Here is a 20,654-nt window from a genome sequence, read left to right as displayed (position 1 = left end):
GACAGAGGAGGACACGGGCTCCAGAGATCCTGGTGTTTGCTCAGTTACCTAGCTGATGGCAACCAATTTCCACTCATTTAAGGAGAGATATTTAGTCTCCTTCCTTACCTGGGAAACACAATTTCCAATTCTATACTGAAACCAAACGAAATACTTAGGCACTCATTTGACTGTCTCAAATACGCGGCATAAAACCTATCACGCCATTCTTACCCAATCTTTTTTTTTTTTTTGGTAAGTGTCGCTCACTTTTGTACAGATACATGCACTTGAGGCGACAGAAACAGTAGTTGCTGTGAATAGTAACAAACAAAACAGGCGTTCGTTACTAAGTGCAGCACCGAGCTTCTCCCTGGGCTGCCCATCTCAAAAGCAGAGGGTACAACTGAAAACTATTTTGAAATTCTGTGAACACACGCATGCGTGCACACACAGACACGTATATGGCATGACACACTTCATAATCTTTATTATTCTTCCCACGACTCTACTCTTCAGCCTTTTTCAATAGCAGAAATAATGGCAGCAAACATTTACTGAGCGTGTGCCACGTGTCATTTCATCCGCATCCTAGCCCTGTGCGGAGGGTACTACATTGTTTATAGGCAGAAAAACTGAAATTTAGAGAGATGTGACCATTTGCCCAGGGTCGCCAAACTGGAAAGTGCAGCCAAGGTGAGGAGTAGGTCATCGGACCCCAGGGCCCACATTCCCAGCCCCGGGTCTTCCCTTTTCCTCTAATTCCCCTCAGCCCGGGTTTTCCCAGTCACTGGCCTTTGCTCGGGCTGGTCCCAAACCCACCAAGCCTCCTGCTGCCCTGTCACCCAGTTCAGAGGCTTCCTTCTCTGTCAGGACTGGCTGCCGCTTCTCGCCATGTCCGTAGGAGAAGTCCTGTGTCAGCCAGAGCTCAGACGGCAGCTCCTCCAGGAGAACCCAGGCACCGTCCCCAACCTTGCCACAGCACCCAGCGCGCACTCCGCACTGAACCGGCGACAAGCCATCCGTGGGGTCCCGGTTCTTTGCCACTCTCCTGCCACACGGGTGATGAGACGTGTGCTCCCAGGATCTTCTGAGTGGCCTCTCCTCACACCAGCAATTTTGAACTTTCCCCCTTCTCTGCTTTTGTGAAGCTAAATGAGCCAAAAGTCCATCAAACTATACTCATTATTTTCTAGCATTTGGATCACTTCGATAACCCAGTTTTTTTACCTCCTCCATGTAAATATATATAGTATGTACTTTTGTATCTCCAGGCGGCTTTTAAATGGAGCCGGAGCTGCCGTCCCCCAGGAGCTGCCCGGCACGTCTTGTGCCTCAAAGCTTTGCCTGATGGCTCTCTCTCACATCGATGTTTTCCTCTCTCCCTCCCGCTCTCTCTAAAAAAAGTCAATAAACAAATCCTCGGGAGAGGATTTAAAAAAAGCAGGGTAAAATGACCTAAAGCAATCCTGTCCCACAAATAACTGTTTGCAAGGATGACGAGAAGGCAGATATCACGACTACTGGCATGACCACCGCTGGAGGGGAAAGTAAAGGCGTTGTTTAGAATTACCGTCCTTCTATCGGCTTCTCTGCACCAGCACCAATGCCGTCCCTCCGTGGGCGTCATCGTTCCCCTTCCCTTTCCCATAACCCCCTCTGCCTTTGTCTCCAGACTGGACGACGTGGGGCTTCTGTGCGCACCAGCACTTCCCGAGTAGCTGCTCTTCCGATCTCAAATAAATGCCTGTTGCCTTTCAGTAGGGCTTTCATTTTTAGGTTATCATCCACGTGTTCTATTCTAAGTTACGTTTCCTGGTACATATGTTCCTTACTTGAAAAGGAACTACTTTTCTGAATGTATAAAACAGATGAAATAAAGGCGGCGGGTGTAATCACAGCGAGGCGGGCCGCAGCGTCCACTGAAGCACTTACATCTCCTGATAGATTCACCTGTCTGTTCAGAGGGCAGCGAGATGACGTGACGGCCTGGCGGGCAGAGCTGGAGTCAGGCTGCCCTTGTCTGAGACTGACTCACCCTCACTATGGGCAAGTGACTCACCTTCTCTGTCTCACTGGCCTCATCTGTAAAGTGGGGATAAGGACAGTATTGACCTCATTGGATTGTGAAAATGAATTAAAATACGTAAGCACTAAGAACAACGCCTCTGCCCACACTTCTCCTATCCCCACCACTACGGGTCCCTCCAGAATCAGGGCCCAGGCTGACTCTGTACACCAGCTCCAGATGCTGCAAATTGACCCCTCACAGCCTGCTCTGCAGAAATGCAGGGAGGCCCTTTAAACAGTTTTCCCTTTGCCAGCTGGCACAATATTATGTTTCATCAGTAGAGGGAGCTGGAGAGACATTCAGGGGGCGGGGGTTCTTTCTGGTTCCAGGGTGCTGGGAGCAGGCTGCTGAAAAGCTGGCGGCACCGAGACTTCCCCAGCACCCACTCCCGCAGTACAGGCGCTTCCCCTGGTTCCCAACTCGGGCAGGGACCTGCAAATGGCACCCTTTACAGTGAACAGCACTGGGCAGATGGGATTAACTTAAGGGCTTTGGCTTGGAAAGGTTACCCTGGATTTTCTATCTGCGGGGCCCAGTGATGGGATCACACGGGTCCTGGTAAGGGGGCGGCAGATGGTGAGAAGCAGAGAAGCAGTGTGACGATGGAGCAGAAACCGGAGTGCTGTGCTCTGCAGGTGCAGGAAGAGGCCACAAGCCTAGGAAAGCAGGTGGCCATTGGGCACTAGAGCAGGTACAAGCAGATTCTCCCCTCCAAGCCTCCAGGAGGGTCCAGCCCCACCAACACCTTGGGGTTTGCCCAGTGACACGGATCACGGACTTCTAAACTCCAGACCAGAAGAGAAAAAAACTGTGTTTTCCCAGCTACTAAGTTTGTGGTCGGTTGTTCCAGCAGCAATAGGAAGCCAATACCGTGGGGAAGTGGACGGGAGTCTGGCTGAAACCAGTCTGGCCATGTGTGAAAAACTTTTGAATTTGTGTGATGTGAACTTGGCGTTTATTATAACTTCTCTGGTCTTGGATGTGTTTGAAAATGTCTGTAGTAATTAGGGTTTTCTTTTTCTTACTGGGGGAATTTAAATCAAAAGTCCATCTTTAAGATGCAGTCTTCAGCCCTGACTGGTGTGGCTCAGTGGATGGAGTGCTGGCTACAAACAGAAAGGTCGCTGGTTCAATTCCCAGTCAGGGCACATGCCTGGGTTGCTGGCTAGGTCCCCAGTAGCAGGGGGTGCGAGAGGCAACCACACAATGATGTTTTTCTCCTTCTCTCACCCCCCTCCCCCTTCTTTAAAAGTAAATAAATAAAATATTTTTTAAAAAAGATACAGGTTTCAAATTTCATACGCTTGTCCCAAACCCAGCTTCAGAATGTGCCAACATCAGTCTCGCAGATCAAGCTATCAGGGAGGTGGAGACAAACCACCCTCTGGGGTGGTTCTGTGGGGCCTGGAGCAGGGAGCTGGACCGCACGGAGCCTCATGCCTTGGATACTCCAGTTAATTTCACAGCCTGCATCCCGTGGGGTCGTCAGGAGGCCTCAGTGAAGCAACCCCTATTCAGTGCATTTTCCGACCCACAGAAACTCTCAATGAAGGTCCTCTACTGATACTGTCGCGCCCAGCTCTCCAGCCAACACTTCAAAAATGCCTCAAATCGGCCTCCATCACGATTATTGCCATTCTCTGCGACATATTTGTGACATAAGCATTTTGAATCTCTTTAGAGCAATGCTCTTCTGATTGTAAAGGTTGTTCCTTTTGTCTGATTGTTTTGTTTGGGTGGTCTCCTGAAATAAGGGAGCAAAGGTACCTGGGGAAGGGCAAAGGTACCAGAGCAAAGGTACCTGGGAAAGGGCCGCTGTGGGGACACCCCCCTCCGGGGAAACGGTGTCGGTCCTGCTGGCTCCTACTATTCTGTCGCCCTTCCCCCGCCCCCCCAGAATGGCTGACTCCCGGTCCTGGTTTACCCTTCAGCACGGAACTGGGAGCCAGAGCTCTTGTTACTGGCATCATGGAGGGGAGACCTTGCTGCTCCTGCCCCAGCGCTGCCCCTTCCACGGCAGCAGCTGCGACAAGGCTCAGCCAGCTCCCTCATGGACAGCCTTTCGGTGGCTGCTCTGGGCCCAGCCCCTTCTCAGAAGCACTTTGCTTTCTGCCTGCTGGCGGCCACAGGCCCCCTTGAGGGGCTTAAAGCTGGAGTCCAGGCTGATGCCCAGAGGCTATAAAATAATCAGCATTTTTTAAAACACCCTTTTTCTATAAGCTTTGAAGCCTCACATGCATCGAGGGCCCTGGGATCACATGTGTAGTTGGACATGGGACTCCCAGGTCCATTAAACACTTTGCACCAAAAGAGGACATCTGTGCCCTGACTGGTGTCCCATAACTGAAAGGTCCCAGGTTCGATTCCCAGTCAGGGCACACACCCAGGCTGTGTGGTCGGTCCCTGGTCCGGGCATGCATGGGGCAATGCCAATCGATGCTTCTCTTTTGCATCTTTTGCAATGTTTCTCTCTCCCCTGCACCCCTTCCTCTCTCTCTAAAGGCAATGCAAAAATGTCCTTGGGTGAGGATTTTTTAAACAATTTGCTCCAGAAACTGGAGGAGAAAAGGAAGTGTCCCCTGCAGCCTGGCCTGGTCCCCTCTCCCAGGGGCCACTGCACTGGGAAGGGCATGCAGGGAGCCGAGGACGGTCACATAGACACTGGACAAGCTCACCAGTGAGTAAAGGCTAAAATATCTTTCTAGTTACCCCACAGGCTTCTGAACTTACGGAAGAAGACTCCTCTGTGCATTGCCGTTGCTGTTTGATGTTGTTATAATGCTACACTAGACCGAAAGGACCGGCAGAGAAATCACTGGTTGGCAAAACGCAGTGTGACCACGAGTGTGAACCAACACTGCCGCCCTTCTGATTATCTCCAGGGCCTCCTCAGGCTCCTCGTCACGGGAGTTCAGAGGACACGCACGCCCGCCAGACTGCCGTACAGGGCTCTCTCCCTTATGAGTCACGGGGCTGTGAGGAGAGGGACGCAGCGATGTCATTAGCAAGTTTGCATCAGGCTTATTTTTCACATTTTGGGGGGGACCTGAACGTAGGGGCGACATTGATTTTCACAACTGAGGAAAAAATACCAATAAAATGGCCTGATGAAAAGTGACCAATAATAGTGATTTTAGGGTTTGAGTGCCATTGTGCCGTGGCTGTTGACTCCAACTCTGAGGACACGCAGAGGCTGGCTCGGGCCACTCTGAGACCACAGAGGCTACCAAGGGATCCTGCCCTGTGCACCCTGGGCCATGAGTCCCTCCTGCTGTCACTACCCCTGCCCTGCTCGCTCTGCGCACTCGGAAGATGGCAGCCCGAGATGGCATGGCTGCAGAGGACACCACGGTGCAGACACCAACACCTACGCATACGAGGAAAAGCAGCCAACGGCTGACTCAGAACCGCAGCTGCGGCAGCCACAGCTCTGAGAGGGGCAGCGTCGGCGGGGCGGGGGCAGAGGCCCGCGCAGGGACGTGCCTACCAAGGACTGACGGCTGGCTTTGCTAGCCTTGGCCTCTTGAGCCCTGAAAGCACTAAGTACTGTCTCGCTGCGGCTGTTTTTCAGGCCGCTATTATGTTCGAAATGGCTGCCCAGCTTCACCCTGTATCCGACAGTCTCGTGGGAAAGAAAACACAAACTACAGTGCTCCGGGCATGGCGGGGGCAGCTGCAGGCGGGAACAGCCAACCCAGGTCTGAACCCAGGGCTGAAGAGGCAAGAGGAATGCGCTGAGGTTCTGGGGGCTGTTGGGGACATTTGTGACGCACAGCCTCCGAGGCCCCTGTCCCCACGCAGGAACGAGATCAGCGTCCATGAGCCACGTGATGCGGTAGGTTTGGGGGATGCTGGGGAGCCAGCCCCAACCGAAATGACTCCCAGACCAGCAACCACTGCACCAGGAACTGCTGCCCGCAGACCTTGGGGTCCAGCCACGGCCATCTCCCAAGCATTTATTTCTTCTCCCTCAAAGAGCAAGACCCAGACCTGGGGAGCGTCCCAGTCCCTGACACGACCAGGGGCCAGGACCCACCGCAGGAGAGAGGTGGGGCAGCCTGCTGAGGGGGCCGGGAAGGCCCAGGAGGAGGACGCTGAGCCCCACGTCACGGCTCACACGGGGCCTGGGGCCCTGGACCTGCACGCGGCCACCCGTCTGCAGCATTTGCTCTGTTCCGCCCAAACCGTGTAGGCGGTCTCATTCCCTTCCCACACCCAGGTTCAGGCAGAGCTGACACCTCAGCAGGGACTCTGGGGGGCGCAGACTGACATACCCATTGGCCATTTTCTTAATCCGCCTCCAGAACCCTCCCATCACGAAGTATGGTGGCTGTTCCTAAGAGCCACTCTTGGAAAGGAGCGCACAGGCTGTGTCATGGGATGGCTAGTCCATCTGCTTCTATGAGTTCATCTCCCAGGGTTCAAATTTCTGGGTGTTGTCCCTCTGAGTCCTAGGGAAGCATCCCTGAGACAGAGGCCAGGCTCCCACTGCCTCAGCCACCACCTGGGGTCTGCACGCTGGCAGCTCAGAAAACAAAGGTGGGGCCAGATTTGTTCTGGAGTCGTGCGGACACACTTGACCAAACCCCTCCAGTGGCCAGGATTCCAACGCAGGTGCAGGCGCAGGTGCAGGTGCAGGTGCAGAATCAGTGGAGACGTCCTCCAGGTGAAGCCAGGCTCCCAGGCAGGCAGGAGGGCGAGGCCACTCACAGAGGGAATGCCTCTCCCCTCCCGCTCCAATGAGCCACACAAACAAGCCTCCTGACACCCAAGTGGCAGTCGGGGACAATTTCCACGCAGTAACCACAGGAGTCAACAAACGCCATCAAAAAACAAAAGCAACTTCCACTGAACAGCAATAAATCAAGAAAATGGTGAAGACAGGATGTCAATTAGGAGACAGGCTGAGCTCACCTCCAAAGTGGGGTGGGGAGCAACACAGCTATCACAAAAGCACAGCTTCTCTCGGGCTTCCGGTGCGCTCCATTTCCTGTCATTTTACGGAACAATAGAGGACTCGCTGGGACAGACTGCTTTGTGGACCTGCCACAAGGCCCCACCTTGGCGATTCTCTTCTCCTTAGTCCACTACTTTTATGATTTCTTTTGGGAACTTTTTTTTTAAAGAAATGCCACTGAAAGGCCCTGTTTTTTGTGATGAATGGGAGCTATGGAATTATCTTTTGAAGCTCAGCATACAATTCAATCCCATAAAATTCTCCCAGCTCATGAAATGTCATCTTTACATCAGCCGCAACCGAAGGAAAAACCCTGTTTTCTGCCTGAGGCCCTGTGATAAGGGATTTAGCCCACCCTGGGGGGGGCTCCATCCACAAAGACAGCCTCGCACAGAAAGTATCTGACACTCACTTAGCTTTGTCCCGAAGTCCCCACAGCCGTTGCATGAGTCAGTGTGGCTGGGGGTGCAGAGGGGGTGGGAGAGGCAAAGGGAGCAAAATGAGCCAGAGAAAACGCTGTGCGTAAGGTACTGTCTAACCTACACGTGCCCAGCCTGCTACAGGGCTGTCCCCTCACTTTCCGTGACAAAGGGACACTGAGCAGAGTCCCACAAGCGACCACGCACACGTAGTGAGCATCTGAGAAGTTCCAGGAGGAGGCTTCCTTGCTTCAGTCCTGCGCTGAAGCTAACAGGCTCCCCCACGTTCGCAAATTAAACTCATGCCACCCTGACAGCGCTTTCTTGAACTGTCTTCTCCTTTTAATTAATGAGAAATCGAATCTCTATCTGCCTACTGGGGTTTCCATTGATACAGCAATTAACTTTTCTTTAACATTTCTCAACTCCCGCCCTGGCTGGTGTGGCTCGGTTGGAGGGAGCACCATCCTGTGCGCTGAAAGGTCAGGAATTCAATTCCCAGTCAGGGGCACATGCCTGGGGTGCGGGTTTGGTCCCCAGTTGGGGTGCATGCGAGAAGCAACCAGTCAATGTTTCTCACATCGATGTTCCTCTCCCTCTCTCTCTCCCTCCCCCTCTCTCTCCCCTCCCTTCTCTCTGAGAATGAGCATGTCCTTGGGTGAGGATTTAAAAAAAAAAAAGATAGCTCAACTCCCTCCCAGCTACATCAAAAACACTCAAGCAATAATGGTTTATTTTGAGTTTGTAAAAGGCATCGTACTTTGGACATTCCCTATTGATCAATTATCACTGCCTTTTCCAAAGGTGACAGTCACCTCGAAACGCCAGTGCTCTGAAGCAAGCACAGGGGTACACCTGGGGGACGATGGGCGCCCAGGCTCACGGAGCCCTGCGGACAAGACCCCCGTGTGACTGCCCCCCTTGGTTCCATCTCACACGGCGACCACCACCAGACGTCTTTGTGCCTCCCAGACGAGACAGAGCAGAAAGCAGTGCCTTGCGTCTCGCCAGGACTCAGGCCCCCTCCATGTCAGCTGGTTTCTTAACTGATCTCGACGGACAGAGGGTCTCATCACAGCTTCAAGCAGACAGACGTGGGGCTGACATGTACAAGCCCTGGAATCTGCCACCAGAGCCTTCTCTTGTACATAACCGTCAGTCTCCTACTCTCTCCTCTGTCAGCCAAAGTCCTGGTGGTCCCTTTTTTATCTTTTGCAGGCTACTTTTTAACAACAGCGCTATGTCGAACAACTTGTAGTATCAGTGACAAAGAAAAGCTTGACAGGTGACTGAGACCTCCTGGCCGCATGTATACTTCTGCCACCGTAGGTAGTTAACTAGTTATTATAAGAAAGAGAGCGAAGGAAGTCAGACATTGCATTAATCAACTGGGGAGCGCACAGGTCCGCCAACGAGTGGACCTCTTAGCTCTGACCCAGCAATCGACAACCTGGCTTCTGCCTGGACCACAGCGCTCTGCCGCCGGATTCCTCCCACTGCCCCTGGTTCCGGGGTAAAGACCTGTCTCCTCGCTGGAGCCCTTCACCACACAAGCCTAGGGCTTTCTGTCTTCTACACACCCTTCTCTCTAGAGCAACATTCTCACTTTCTCAAAGGAAAATACCAGAGGGAGAAAAGCAATTTTGCGGGAGTCGCTTTCCTACAAAATGTTCTGTCTGAGACTGACATGATATTTTGTCCTGGGCTCCACAAAGCACTGGAATGTGGGGCCTCAGAGCTCCGTGAATCACAGCGGAGGTGACAAATTCTTCCCAGCCCCTGAGCTCTCGTCCCCTCCTCTCCGTGTGCTGGGGTCTTTCCCAAACACTCCAAAAACCAGCCAGATGGGTTCTGAAGCAGGAATTCCGTTCCAGGAGCTTAGCCATTCGGTCATAGAAACCCTGGGAGGCACTCACCCTTTGTCACAGACATTAACAAGAAGTCAATTACCTCATTTCTCTCCCTTTCCACTCTCTGCCCGAGGCGCTAACAGCTGGCCACGGGGCGGCCAGCAGAGAACTGCCAAGTGCTTAGATAGTCAACACAGTGTGCGGGGCCTTAATGGAGGCTGTTAGCTGCAAGCAAACATCTCTCCTCGCCCCCAAAATCACCAGGAAGGTAAGGGAGTCTCTCTGGATTTATCAAATAATTGGGGTTTTTTAATGTGGATTTTTTTGGGGGGGTTTCATAATGTTCATGGTGCCATAGCTGCTAAGGTAATAATAGCCAGCATTTATTAAGCCCTTATTATCCATAAGAAACATTTTTTCTTAATCTGTTATTGGCCCATTTTAATGAAAGGAAAAGGAGTCTTGAAGTGATTTCTCAACCTGGTCACAGTCGATAGCTCGGAAGTGGCCAAACTCAGATACAGACAATCTGGTTCAAGAGCACTTTAAATGTAAACATCTCAGCCCTGACTGGTGTAGCTCAGTGGGTTGGGCATCGGCCTGCAAACTGAAAGGTCGCTGGTTCGATTCCCAGCCAGGGCACATGCCTGGGTTGCAGGCCAGGTCCCCAGTTGGGGGTGTGCGAGAGACAACAGGTCGAAGTCTCTCCCTCTGTTTCTCCCTCCCTTCCCCAATGAATGAATGATGAATAAAACCTTTAAAAAAAAGACATTTACAAGTAAATAGATATGGACGTCTCAGGTTCTCCACAGTTGTCCGGGAGAGATCCCGTGTTTGTCTGAGGGTTGCTACTTTGTTACACTGACACCTGGGAGAGGGAGCCCTTTTCACGCCAGCTCCTGCATCCGGGCCACTGCTCAGGCACGTCGGGGGGGTGGGGGTGAACCCCGTCCCTTGGTGAACGAGACGTCCAGGTGGAATTGGGGTGGCAGCTTCTGTTCTGACCCTGAAGACTTGTCCAATGGGGGAACTGGGGTTCTAGAACACGGCCTCTGCTTCCTCTTCCCGAAGGAAGAGGAATGCGGGGCTTTTCAAGTGGGCTGAGTACTCTGGGCATGAAGTCCATCATTACTGAACCTGTCAGGGGGAAAAGTTCTCTCTGAGTAAATCTAGTTCCTGGAGTTCTTACGGAATGAAAGAATCACAGTGGATTGTAAGGCAAATGCAGACCTACAATGTTTATTACAGATGGAATCATTTACACATACATTTTAAAATGTTATACATGTCAATCCACCTTCATTCAAGGTCTAAGATAGTATATCACTGTGGTGTGAGTTAAGGGCCCATATAAATGTTACCAATATTTTCCCTACCCTGTTTTTCCTTCGTTTTCCTACTCTTTTATAATTCATGCCGTGTTGTTACCTTCTATGCATCATTTTTTCTGTATGTATGTTTGTGTATTTAAGCATTATAATCTCAAGTATACTTAAGGTTTTCAGTTTTGAGATGAAATAAGGTTAAAGTTAAATGGAAATAATAATTACATGTTAAATTAATGACTATGTAAAACATTGTACAATTAAATGCTTTACATTTTCTTATTGGTTCAAATTTCAAAGTAATGTTAGATAAGATTATCCTTCTTCCCGAAAAATTACACAAATAGCCAAATTGCTTCGATATTCAAAAATGGGCAAATCTAACCATGGAAATTTTCACGAAAACTTTCGTGTGTATGACGTGTAGGATCAGTTTATTTTGTTTTAGAATGGAAATGCGGGCAGGCTAAAAATAGCTCTGTCGATCAACCAATGAATGAAGTCATCGAGTACTTCCTGTGTGTGAGCCCGGAGCAGACAAATGAGGTGTGAAGGCAAGAACACAGACGAAGAAAAAGAAAACTCATGTCCCAAGGCAGCGTGATCAAAGGGCAAAGGGCGGGAGAGGGAAACAGGAGAGCAGAGAGGAGCTGACAATGCCACCCGGAAATCCCTGTGGGCCGCTCCGCCTTAAATGGACTGTGAAGGATGGAGTCTGGGTACCAGGTAAGGACGGAAACCAACAATGCACTTCCCAGTCTCTGTCTCCTAAAGATGTCCTCTGCCACCAAGAGAAGAAAGAGGGAGAGACAGAGACAGACAGAGCAGCTGACAGACAAAGAACACAGAGCCCCCAGCTGGGGCGCAGGAAGAGAAAGAAAGAGGGGAGTGAAGAGCCTCTGTCTGCCTGAGAGGCAGACGTAATAGGGAAAGGAGTCAAGGCCACGAGGAAGCGGTGAGGAAGGCTCTGAGCTCTCCGTGCAGCAGCGAGGGCTGGGGGAACCACTGACATGCTGGATTACAGGTCAGGAGGGAGAGGAGGAAGGCCTTCGTCAGCAACAAAACAATAACGGAAAAACAGGTGGCGGTGTCCACGCACGCTGCTTCCCTTTCCTTGGCGCAAAGGGGAACGGGGTTCCCACAAGCAGCCAGTTGCTTGTCTACTGGCTTCCACTTCCTACACTCATTTCCCTCAACAGCTTTTGAAACAAGTTCAACGGTGGTTGAAAATGGGTTGTTCCAAGTGCCCCGGAACTTAAAAACTACCTTGCATAATCTGGAAGGAGCGTACGTGAGGCATTTATGCTGGGCAGGATGGGAGCCTAGGGGGACTGTGGGCGGGGCAGTAATTAAGCCTCCCTGGCTGCAGAGACAAGTGGAGTGGCATGGAGAGAGGCCGGGAGGCTGTTAGACTATTTAATGAGCTCGGATGTGGGGAAGGAGGGCTACCCCCGAAACAGGTGGGGAAGAGAAATCCACAGAGTCCCTCCCCTCCGTAGAGGGCGAACAGGAACGTGTTCTGTTGCATCTAACTTATAACTCAGATGTTTTTATCAGTCCATTATCTTCTCGAGAACAGGGCGTTCCTGCTGTTTCCCCGCCTCTCACTAACATAGAGAGCTGTCAGCCAGCTTCTCCCCAGTTTCCAAGTCTCTCCCCAACGGTCGTTCACATTGAAGGAGACATGGCTACTACCTGATCCATTCAATGCGTCCTTACTAAAAGGAACTGTCAAACAGAATGAAATGTGTTTATTTTACATTGCAACTTTGTCTGTTTATATATGCATATATGCATGTATATCTCTATATATCTAGCTTTATACATGTACATCTATATCTAGATTTATTCTCGTGTATGTTTTATGCAATAAAGAGTTTATGGCTATAACTTCTCAATTCAGAATTTTACTATTCATCTATTTACAGTTGTGCTCGACTGATAGGCATCCTGGGAATGTAAAATAATGTAACTGAGATACTTTTAAGTGAATCAAATATTTGGCAGCTTTAACATTATTTGACGGTAAGTAAAATCACAGTTTTCAAAATATAGGTTTTGGAAAAAAACTTCCTGAATCAGATTTAAATGCATGATTTGGATTATTAAAAGGCAAATCGTGTTGAAATAGGTGCTAAGGGCCCCCCTTTGCTACAGGCCCCCCTTTTGTTCTGTACTCCACGTGATGCCCCCTGAGGCGCTGACGGCATTGGACCATCCCGACCGTCTGACTCGTCTGACTTTGCTGAGAGAGGGGGGGATGCGGAGCCCTCCCCAGGGCGTCTCAGTACTTGGGTCTCCCGGTCTCGGCGCGCTTCGAGACAGGAACAAAGTTACTCCTGTCAGTTCCTTTGGTCTCCAAAATCACGACTGGCCAGACCCGAGTCTTCCTGGAGCACCAACGGCAAAGCGTGTCTTCTACAACCTTCCGAGGGAACACGAGGAACCCACTTAGCTCTCACTCCCTTCCTCCTAAACCCCCGTGAGGCCAAGCGATGCTCCCGACAGTGAGAGCAAACAGCCAAGCTTTTCATCTGCGTCTATCACCTCGCTTCAGTCGATGTCTTGCAATATTAATTGAGCTGTCACTAGGCTGCAAACTGCACCAGGTGCTAAAAGCAGTTTCTGTGTTTCAAAGGAGTTGATTCTCTTGGAAAGAACTGGGCCTGGGACAGGATCATGCAGCTGGCACTCCTCCAGCCTGGGAGGAGGACGGGGCTGCTCAGGAGGGAGCGCCTGGCCATTCTCACCCCTGCCCGCATCCGGTCTGGCCTCCTGCACTGAGGCACCCAGAGAACTGCCTGCCCACAGCCCAAGGCGCACGCACCCTGTGCCTGCTTCTCCGCCTGTGGCTGCAGAGGCTACACAGAGTGGGGCTGCGTTTTCTCCTCTCCATTCCAGTGTGTCTACTGCACTGGTTCAAGCCAGTTACAGCCCAGCCTCCTGCAGCCTGGCCGAACAATGGAGGGCACCCTCAGGGAGACGGCTGTAGGGTGAGCCAGCTATCACCCTGTCACTGAGCCTCTGCTGAAGGACCCTCAGGAACGCATGCCTGGGAGTCGCACATCCGCACAGCTGGGGAGGCAGAGAGAGGCGGACAGTGGTGGGAGATGAGACTGGGGGTCTCTGAGTTCATAGCATTCACTCATTCATTTATTTAAACATTCGTTGAGCACACACTTGCCCGGCGCCCCACGTCACTGTGCGACACTGTCAAATCACTGAGGATGCATCTGAACAAACAGACACCACCTTCCATGTCTGACCTGAAGCCCCTGGACAGCAAGGAGAATACCTCAGTGCAAGCTCATTACGCAGTCTCGGGAAGTCATGGGGGGCTTCAAAGAGGAGGCATCCCAAACGTGAAGGAGGAAAAGGGCTTAGACAGATGCAAGGCTGCTGGGCATGGAGCTGGGAGGGCCCAGCAGGGCCCATGTGAAGGGGTGGGCGGTGAGAACGAGCACACCTGGGTGCAGGCCAGCGCCACGAGGAAGCAGACAGACCCCCCTGCAGGTTGCTTCTAATTCCCACATAATGGGAATGTGGTTGGACCACATGAAACTGCCATTTTTTCTATGTCCAAAAAGGTCTAATATCAGTAATTTCCCACGGTTCAAGCTAACATTTCCCTGGATTATATCTCTTGCCCAGTTCCTTCTGAATTAGAAGAAAGCACAGAAAAACCACAGCGGCACTGAGAAACACAAGAGAATTGGGACCACTGGAGCCAGGCAGCGATGGGTGACACTGAAGGACACGTAGAGGTCACAGGGAAGAAAACCACAAGCCACAGTAAAGCGTCCAGGGCTCCTCCGCAGGCCGGTGGGGGTGTGCAATGGTCGGTGTGCATTTTGAGATGCTCGCTGCAGACCAGCTGGAGAAAGGGCAACGCGGCAGACAGGAAACACGAAGAGCCGCTATTCCGGTCCCTCGTGAGAGGAGACAGACCCACCTGGCATGGGGGTGCAGGCAGGAGGACCCGAAGAGGCAGACTGGCAGGACTCGGTAACTGACTCTAGGTGAGAGGGAGAGAGCATGAGCCGTGGCTCGAGGGTGGCGGACCAGGAGCGCGGTCTCGGGCTGGACACGCAGAGGGAGGAGCTGGCTGGGAGGGAAGAGGTGCAGTCCCGAGCCCGGCCGTTCCCTCAGTTCAGATGATAAGAGCAGCGAGGATCAGAAGAACCTCGAGGCCAAGGGAATCAAGGCAGGCCGACTGCCGGCCACAAAAGTGCTCCAAGTTCAGGGTTTAACAAAACCCCAACACCAACCCGAAGGCCGTGCCTGTCCTTCACGCTTACAGCAGAGGCAACAAAAGGTGAACATGTACCTGAAGTCAGGTAGGTGATAATGCCCAAACTCTTAGGGCCTTAACCTGCTGCCCAGTAACCCCTTGGAATGTGGTGGGTGTATGGTGCTCATGGCTCGAAAATGGGGGTCAGGGTTAAGATCAACAGGGACATGCGGAAAAGTGCCATGAAATGGGAAAGGCAGGTGCAGACTCAGAGCAGTGCACCTGGCCCAGGGGAGCATCCTACGTTCTAAGGAGAAGAGGCATTTCCTCAGCGGACACCTCTTATCCCAGGGTCTCTACTAACCACCTTTGTCATAGGCCCTCCCCACATCTGGGGGGCTGAGGCAGGGAGGGACCCAGCAGCGGTCAGAAGGACTCGTTTTCCAAGCATTAGATTAAACCCTGTAGCTCCTCGCCTGCCCTGCAGAGCAGAACAGAGCTCCGCAGCACTGCCCCCCTTGACATCTCTGAAGGGAGAAGCGGTATTTCAGTGGACGGCTCATCTCAGCAGACAGAGGTCTGAGGCACAGCCTATGACGTAAAGAGTTACGTAACAACTTCCAAGGTAGGAGCAAAACCGTCTCCACAAAGCCGTCTCCACAAAGCTCGACGACACTCGGGGAGGCAGCAGCACATTCTACACGCTCAGACTTGTTGCCTTAACTAGAAGCAGGTCCTGGGAGCCGGGCTTTACTCTCACGAGGACACGTCCATAGAAACCAGACACATCTTGACCGGCTGGAGGGTCCCTGACGGGTCTCAAATTTGAATACCTAATTGGATTAAAATTTTTTCACAAAAGCCACCAGGAACTGTCACGCTGGCTTTGAATTAGGATTCAAAACAGAACCTAAGATGTGCATTCTCACATTGTTCCCAAATGTGTAGAATCTGGGTTGGAATCGTAAAAGGCACCCCCTTCAGACAAGAAAAAGAAAAACAGACCACAGCATAAGAAACCAAAGAAGATTCTTTTTTCTTAGAAAACATGAAAACTATCTGTGATCTCCCCCAGACACTTTTAAACATTTCCTTCTATTTACTTTTTATAAGAGGAGGGTTGGGGGGTGTTTATGTGACACCCGCCTCCTCCGTTAAGGATCCAAAGTACTCCTTTTTTGTGTTGTTCCTTGTTAACTTATTACAGAAGTTGGCTAGCTTTTTTTTCTTCGCTCTCACCCAGCATGGTTAGAATACGGAATCCAGGTGAGTCGTGGCACCCGAAATGGAGGCATCACTCTCCTTACCTGCGCAGTTTGTCCACGAGCACGTCCATGTACTTCACAGCCTTCTCCTTCACACTGGTTTCTGCAAAACGGAAACCCAGAGTTGAGGCAAAGCTGGAACAAAGCCCCGGACTACTCAATTAAAAGCCAGACACCAAAGGATCTTGGGCAGGCCACTAATGATGATGAGATCCCGTGTTTGGAAAACACTTGAGCCCACTGGAGTGGCTGCCTGGAGTGACGGATGCGTGAGGCTCCTGTCTCTGCAGCCGTCAGAGGGGGAGCCCGGCCTGGAGCCGCCCCCACCCCGCACTTCTAACGGCAGAACATCTGGGCTCTGGCGTGGACCCCTCAGGCTCTGAGCCTCTCCCCTTTCCCACCGGGTAGCCAGGAGCTTGGCCGCAGGGTATGGGAAAGAGAATGGGAGCAAGGAACAACACCCTTCCCGTAGCAGCAAGGGATGGCAGAGCCTTTTCCTGGACAACCACAGACCCAGGATCCTGCCAGGGAGCAGACGGCAATGGCCCGGCTTCCAGAGCTGTGAATTCAGCTCCTACTCGAGCTAAACTCAGTGCCTGGCAGTCACCAAATGCAGAAGGAATGGATGACTGTTGTGGCCCAGCAGACCAAAGAGGCTCTTTACTAATAAAGAACGATTTGGCCCTGGCCCATAACTCAGTTGTTTGGAGCATCATCCCAGTGCAGTGAAAGGTTCTGGGTTTGATTTCTGGTTAGAGCACACGCCTAGGTTGTGGGTTCGATCCCCATTTGGGGCACACAGGAGAGGCAACCAATACATGTTTCTTCCTTTCTCTTCTCTCTCTCCACTCTCTCTGCACCCCCTCTCCAAAATCAATAAAAACATATCTTAGGGTGAGGATTTTTTTAAAAATGTGGTGGATTCGGGGCAATCTCAGAGTCCCTCTGTTTCCTCCTCTGAGCAACCAGAGGGTCTCCCTCTGCCGGTGGTCACTCACGGGCTATCCACAGGAGCGCCCGGAAGAGCCGGCGGTGGCAGACGCGTCTCCCTCAAATGGTGGCTGTAATTATTGATGTTGTTGCCATTTCTATAATTACTGTTATTATTGCTATTATGGTATTTATCATTATTTCGGTTCTGCTCTTCAGTCTCGAAGATAATTGATGCTGAAGGGCTCGTGGACACTGGAGCTGTGGTGCGTGGAAACAGAAGCCACACTGCCTGCCTCTCAGCCCGGAGTCTCCGTCTGGGCCTCTCAGGACCCTGTTTCGGTCAACGTGCATGGGATGGGGTATGGGACAGACCTCATCCCACACAACATTTTCTGTAAATCTTCATTGTCACCAATATCCCAAAACTGCCCCTATGAGCCTGATGAAAAGCCACCAAGCAGTACTGTTTTCAGTGTAAACAAGGAAGACAGGAGAATGTCAAGTGGAAGCAGGTCTAGCTGGGTTCCAGTGCCTTGTGCCATTTGCTGGCGTAATAAGGGGGTAGCAATATTTGCCTGGATAATCACAGGAAGTAAGTCCCAGGCAGGCTTGACATCAGACCGATGGAAGCAGCGATTCCTGGGAACCTCAGCCCCAGCATCCTCAAGGCAGGTGGACAGCATCATGAGGTCAGCGCAAGAAGGTCTCAGGTTTGAAAATGGAAGCCAAAGGGCACTCATCAGTTCAGCATTAATCACCAATTTTGTCGAATGTTATTGGATTGTTCTAAGAAAAGGTAAGTACCAAGTGAGGCCTGACTTCACTTGAACAAATATAGGTCGTCAGACTTCAAAGATCATTATTTAAGGATCGATATAGACAAGATTAACTCTCACTGGTAAAATTTTCCAGAAGGACAATGTGAAAGACAAAGGAAACTTTTTAGAACTCCAATGTTTGAACCTAGTGTTATTCTTTTGTTTATTTGGGTGATTAAACCATGCAGAGCCCTGGCTGGGTGGCCCGGCTGGCTAGAGCAATGTCCTGTACACCAAAAGGTTGCAGGTTCGATCCCCAGTTGAGGTGCACACAGGAGGCGATCGATCCATGTTTCTCTGTCACATCACTGTTTCTCTCTCTCTCTCTCTCCTCCCTTCCCCTTCCTTTCTCTCTAAAATCGATAAACACATATCCGCAGGTGAGGATGCGTATGGAGATGCAGTAGTAATACGGGGCAACGAAGCCCTAAGGAAGTCAACAACGCAGAAAAATAGACCTGCAGTTGGACAGTCCTGGTAGGTGGGATGGAATAAGGTTGTGTAGGACCACAGAGCTGGCAGAATCAACTATATGAAGGGCCACACAAGTCAAATTTTACCCCGAAGGGCAGGATGGAAACACCACCCATGAGCCTCTGCTGGTACCCAAGAGATCTTGCTGCATCACTTGAAATCCACTGTGAGGACATACACCACACCACGAGTGACACCCACGTGGCGAACAGTGCCCATGTGTCAGGTGCGGTCCCAAACAGTGACTAAGAGTCATACCTATGCAGCAGCTCTATTATCGTCCCCATTTCACAGCTGGCAAAACACAGCTGGTGAGGGAGCGCACCACAGCCCGCTGCCACACAGCTCATAACTTTCGTTTCCAACAGGAGTTTGGGAGACACACACTGAATGAATGCACGGGAAGTCCCAGCCACCACCGAACTGCGGCAGGTCTCCAACGACACAGTGAGTTCANGTGACACCCACGTGGCGAACAGTGCCCATGTGTCAGGTGCGGTCCCAAACAGTGACTAAGAGTCATACCTATGCAGCAGCTCTATTATCGTCCCCATTTCACAGCTGGCAAAACACAGCTGGTGAGGGAGCGCACCACAGCCCGCTGCCACACAGCTCATAACTTTCGTTTCCAACAGGAGTTCAGGAGACACACACTGAATGAATGCACGGGAAGTCCCAGCCACCACCGAACTGCGGCAGGTCTCCAACGACACAGTGAGTTCAGGGGAGACCAAAGACTGTGCTGAAAAAAGTCGGAGTTACAGGAAGTGCTCGCAATTGCAAACAACAGCGTTCAACAAATACAAATCAAATTGCACGGAAGCTGTAGGGAAGCATGCAACTAACATATCAGCATAAAATAAGTGACCCCTGTGCAATAAATGCAAATATGCATATAAATATAGATATATACACACATATAAAAATATGAATACATATACATGCATACACACTCACGTGGTAAGGCCAAGGTCATTTCAAAGTTGGATATGATGAGAAAACGATTAATAATTTACTAGGGCTTATTTTCATATCGATTCACTCCTAATGAGATGCCAAATTCACAGGGCTTTGCAAACACATTTTTATGTGCATCTTAGATTTATCCCCAGCATTTTTCTGCTGTCGCTGCATGTGGCGGTCATTTAGACAGAATTCTCTGTAGAGAGGGTCCCAAAATTCAACAGGACGCAGTCCTTCCCAGGTTTCAGACTGGTCGTTGTAAATTATCTGGGGCCAGGACCAAAAATACACCACCGCTAAATTAGCAGTGGATTCGCTGGTCACTGGGGTCACCATTCAGTGAGCTATTAATTCTCTCCTTTCCTCTGTGGCTGATAAGAGATTTGCAGAGAGAAGACAAATGGCCAAATATGGGTCCTGCAGAACTAATGAACGGTGACAATGAGCAGGCCTCTCTTTGGGACTGTGAGTGTTCTCACTCCTGCCTTCCTCCAGTGTTCCTTCAACAGCCACTGCGTGCCAGGCTGTGCGTTTGAGCTCTGGGACCACGGAGGGGCCCTAAGCACAGAGAACACCAGCCACATAAACGAACGAATGGTGAAAGCGAGGAGGTCAGTTCAATGACAGAAACTTCAAGCGGCCCTCCTTCCAGGAACAAGGCAGAAAGAGATTCGGTCCAGCTTGACAGCATTAGAAAATGCTCCCAGAGGAAATGACTGAAGTGGGAATCTTAAAGGATTTTCCATGCCAGCTGAAGCCAGAGGAGGCATGGATAATCCAAAACAGCAGTTGCGCATAAAGTAAGATTTGTGTTTTAGAATATCAGGCATTTAATGTTGTATCATCTTACCTCCCCCATAATTTCCGAATCATTTTTCCCTAAGCTCACATCTTCATCTTATTCAATGTAGTGCGTGAAGCCACGCCCCAGGAAGATGGGGGGGGGGGGCTACAGGAAACGCCAGGCTGGTCCAAAGCACAGGCTCCGAGCTTCCATCACCATTCAGAAGTGGGGGCAGAAATTAACCCCTCCATGCAGATTTCTCCCTTTGAGTGACACGCGTGGGAGGGATGTGTTGTGGCCACTTCACGTTGCTAAAGGCACGAAAGGGCAGCGAGTGGGGAAGCCATTTCAACCAGGAGCATCCTTGTGTGATTCGGTCATCCGTGAAGAGAGCCAAACGAATTATGCCAAACTGCATGTGCACTTCCGCTTCCACCAACCTGCCGCCTGATGGTCTGTGGCTGCAGTGGCCTTGGCGAGCCCTGCCCTGCTGTCCTGAGCCCAGACCACGTCTCAGGGACTTGTCAATCTTGATACTCACATCAGCAGAAATCTTGGGGCTCAGATGGGAAGAGATAGTGGGCA

The 20,654-nt window shown here is 51.1% G+C and overlaps 1 protein-coding gene across 1 annotated transcript in view; it reads right to left on the bottom strand.

The window, feature by feature from the left end:
- The window catches only part of DISC1 (DISC1 scaffold protein), a 269,744-nt gene that overhangs the window by 42,433 nt on the left and 206,657 nt on the right, over positions 1-20,654 (bottom strand). Inside the window, exon 10 of the mRNA XM_037060247.1 lies at positions 16,140-16,200. Coding sequence (XP_036916142.1) covers positions 16,140-16,200 — 61 coding nt within the window. The remainder of the gene's footprint in view (positions 1-16,139; positions 16,201-20,654) is intronic.

This window comes from Sturnira hondurensis, unplaced genomic scaffold (assembly GCF_014824575.4).
Source record: "Sturnira hondurensis isolate 20B ecotype Veracruz unplaced genomic scaffold, ASM1482457v3 Scaffold0011512, whole genome shotgun sequence".
NCBI classification, from domain to species: domain Eukaryota; kingdom Metazoa; phylum Chordata; class Mammalia; order Chiroptera; family Phyllostomidae; genus Sturnira; species Sturnira hondurensis.
Note: the sequence above shows the minus strand (reverse complement) of the source record. Positions and strands in the feature narration are given on the sequence as shown.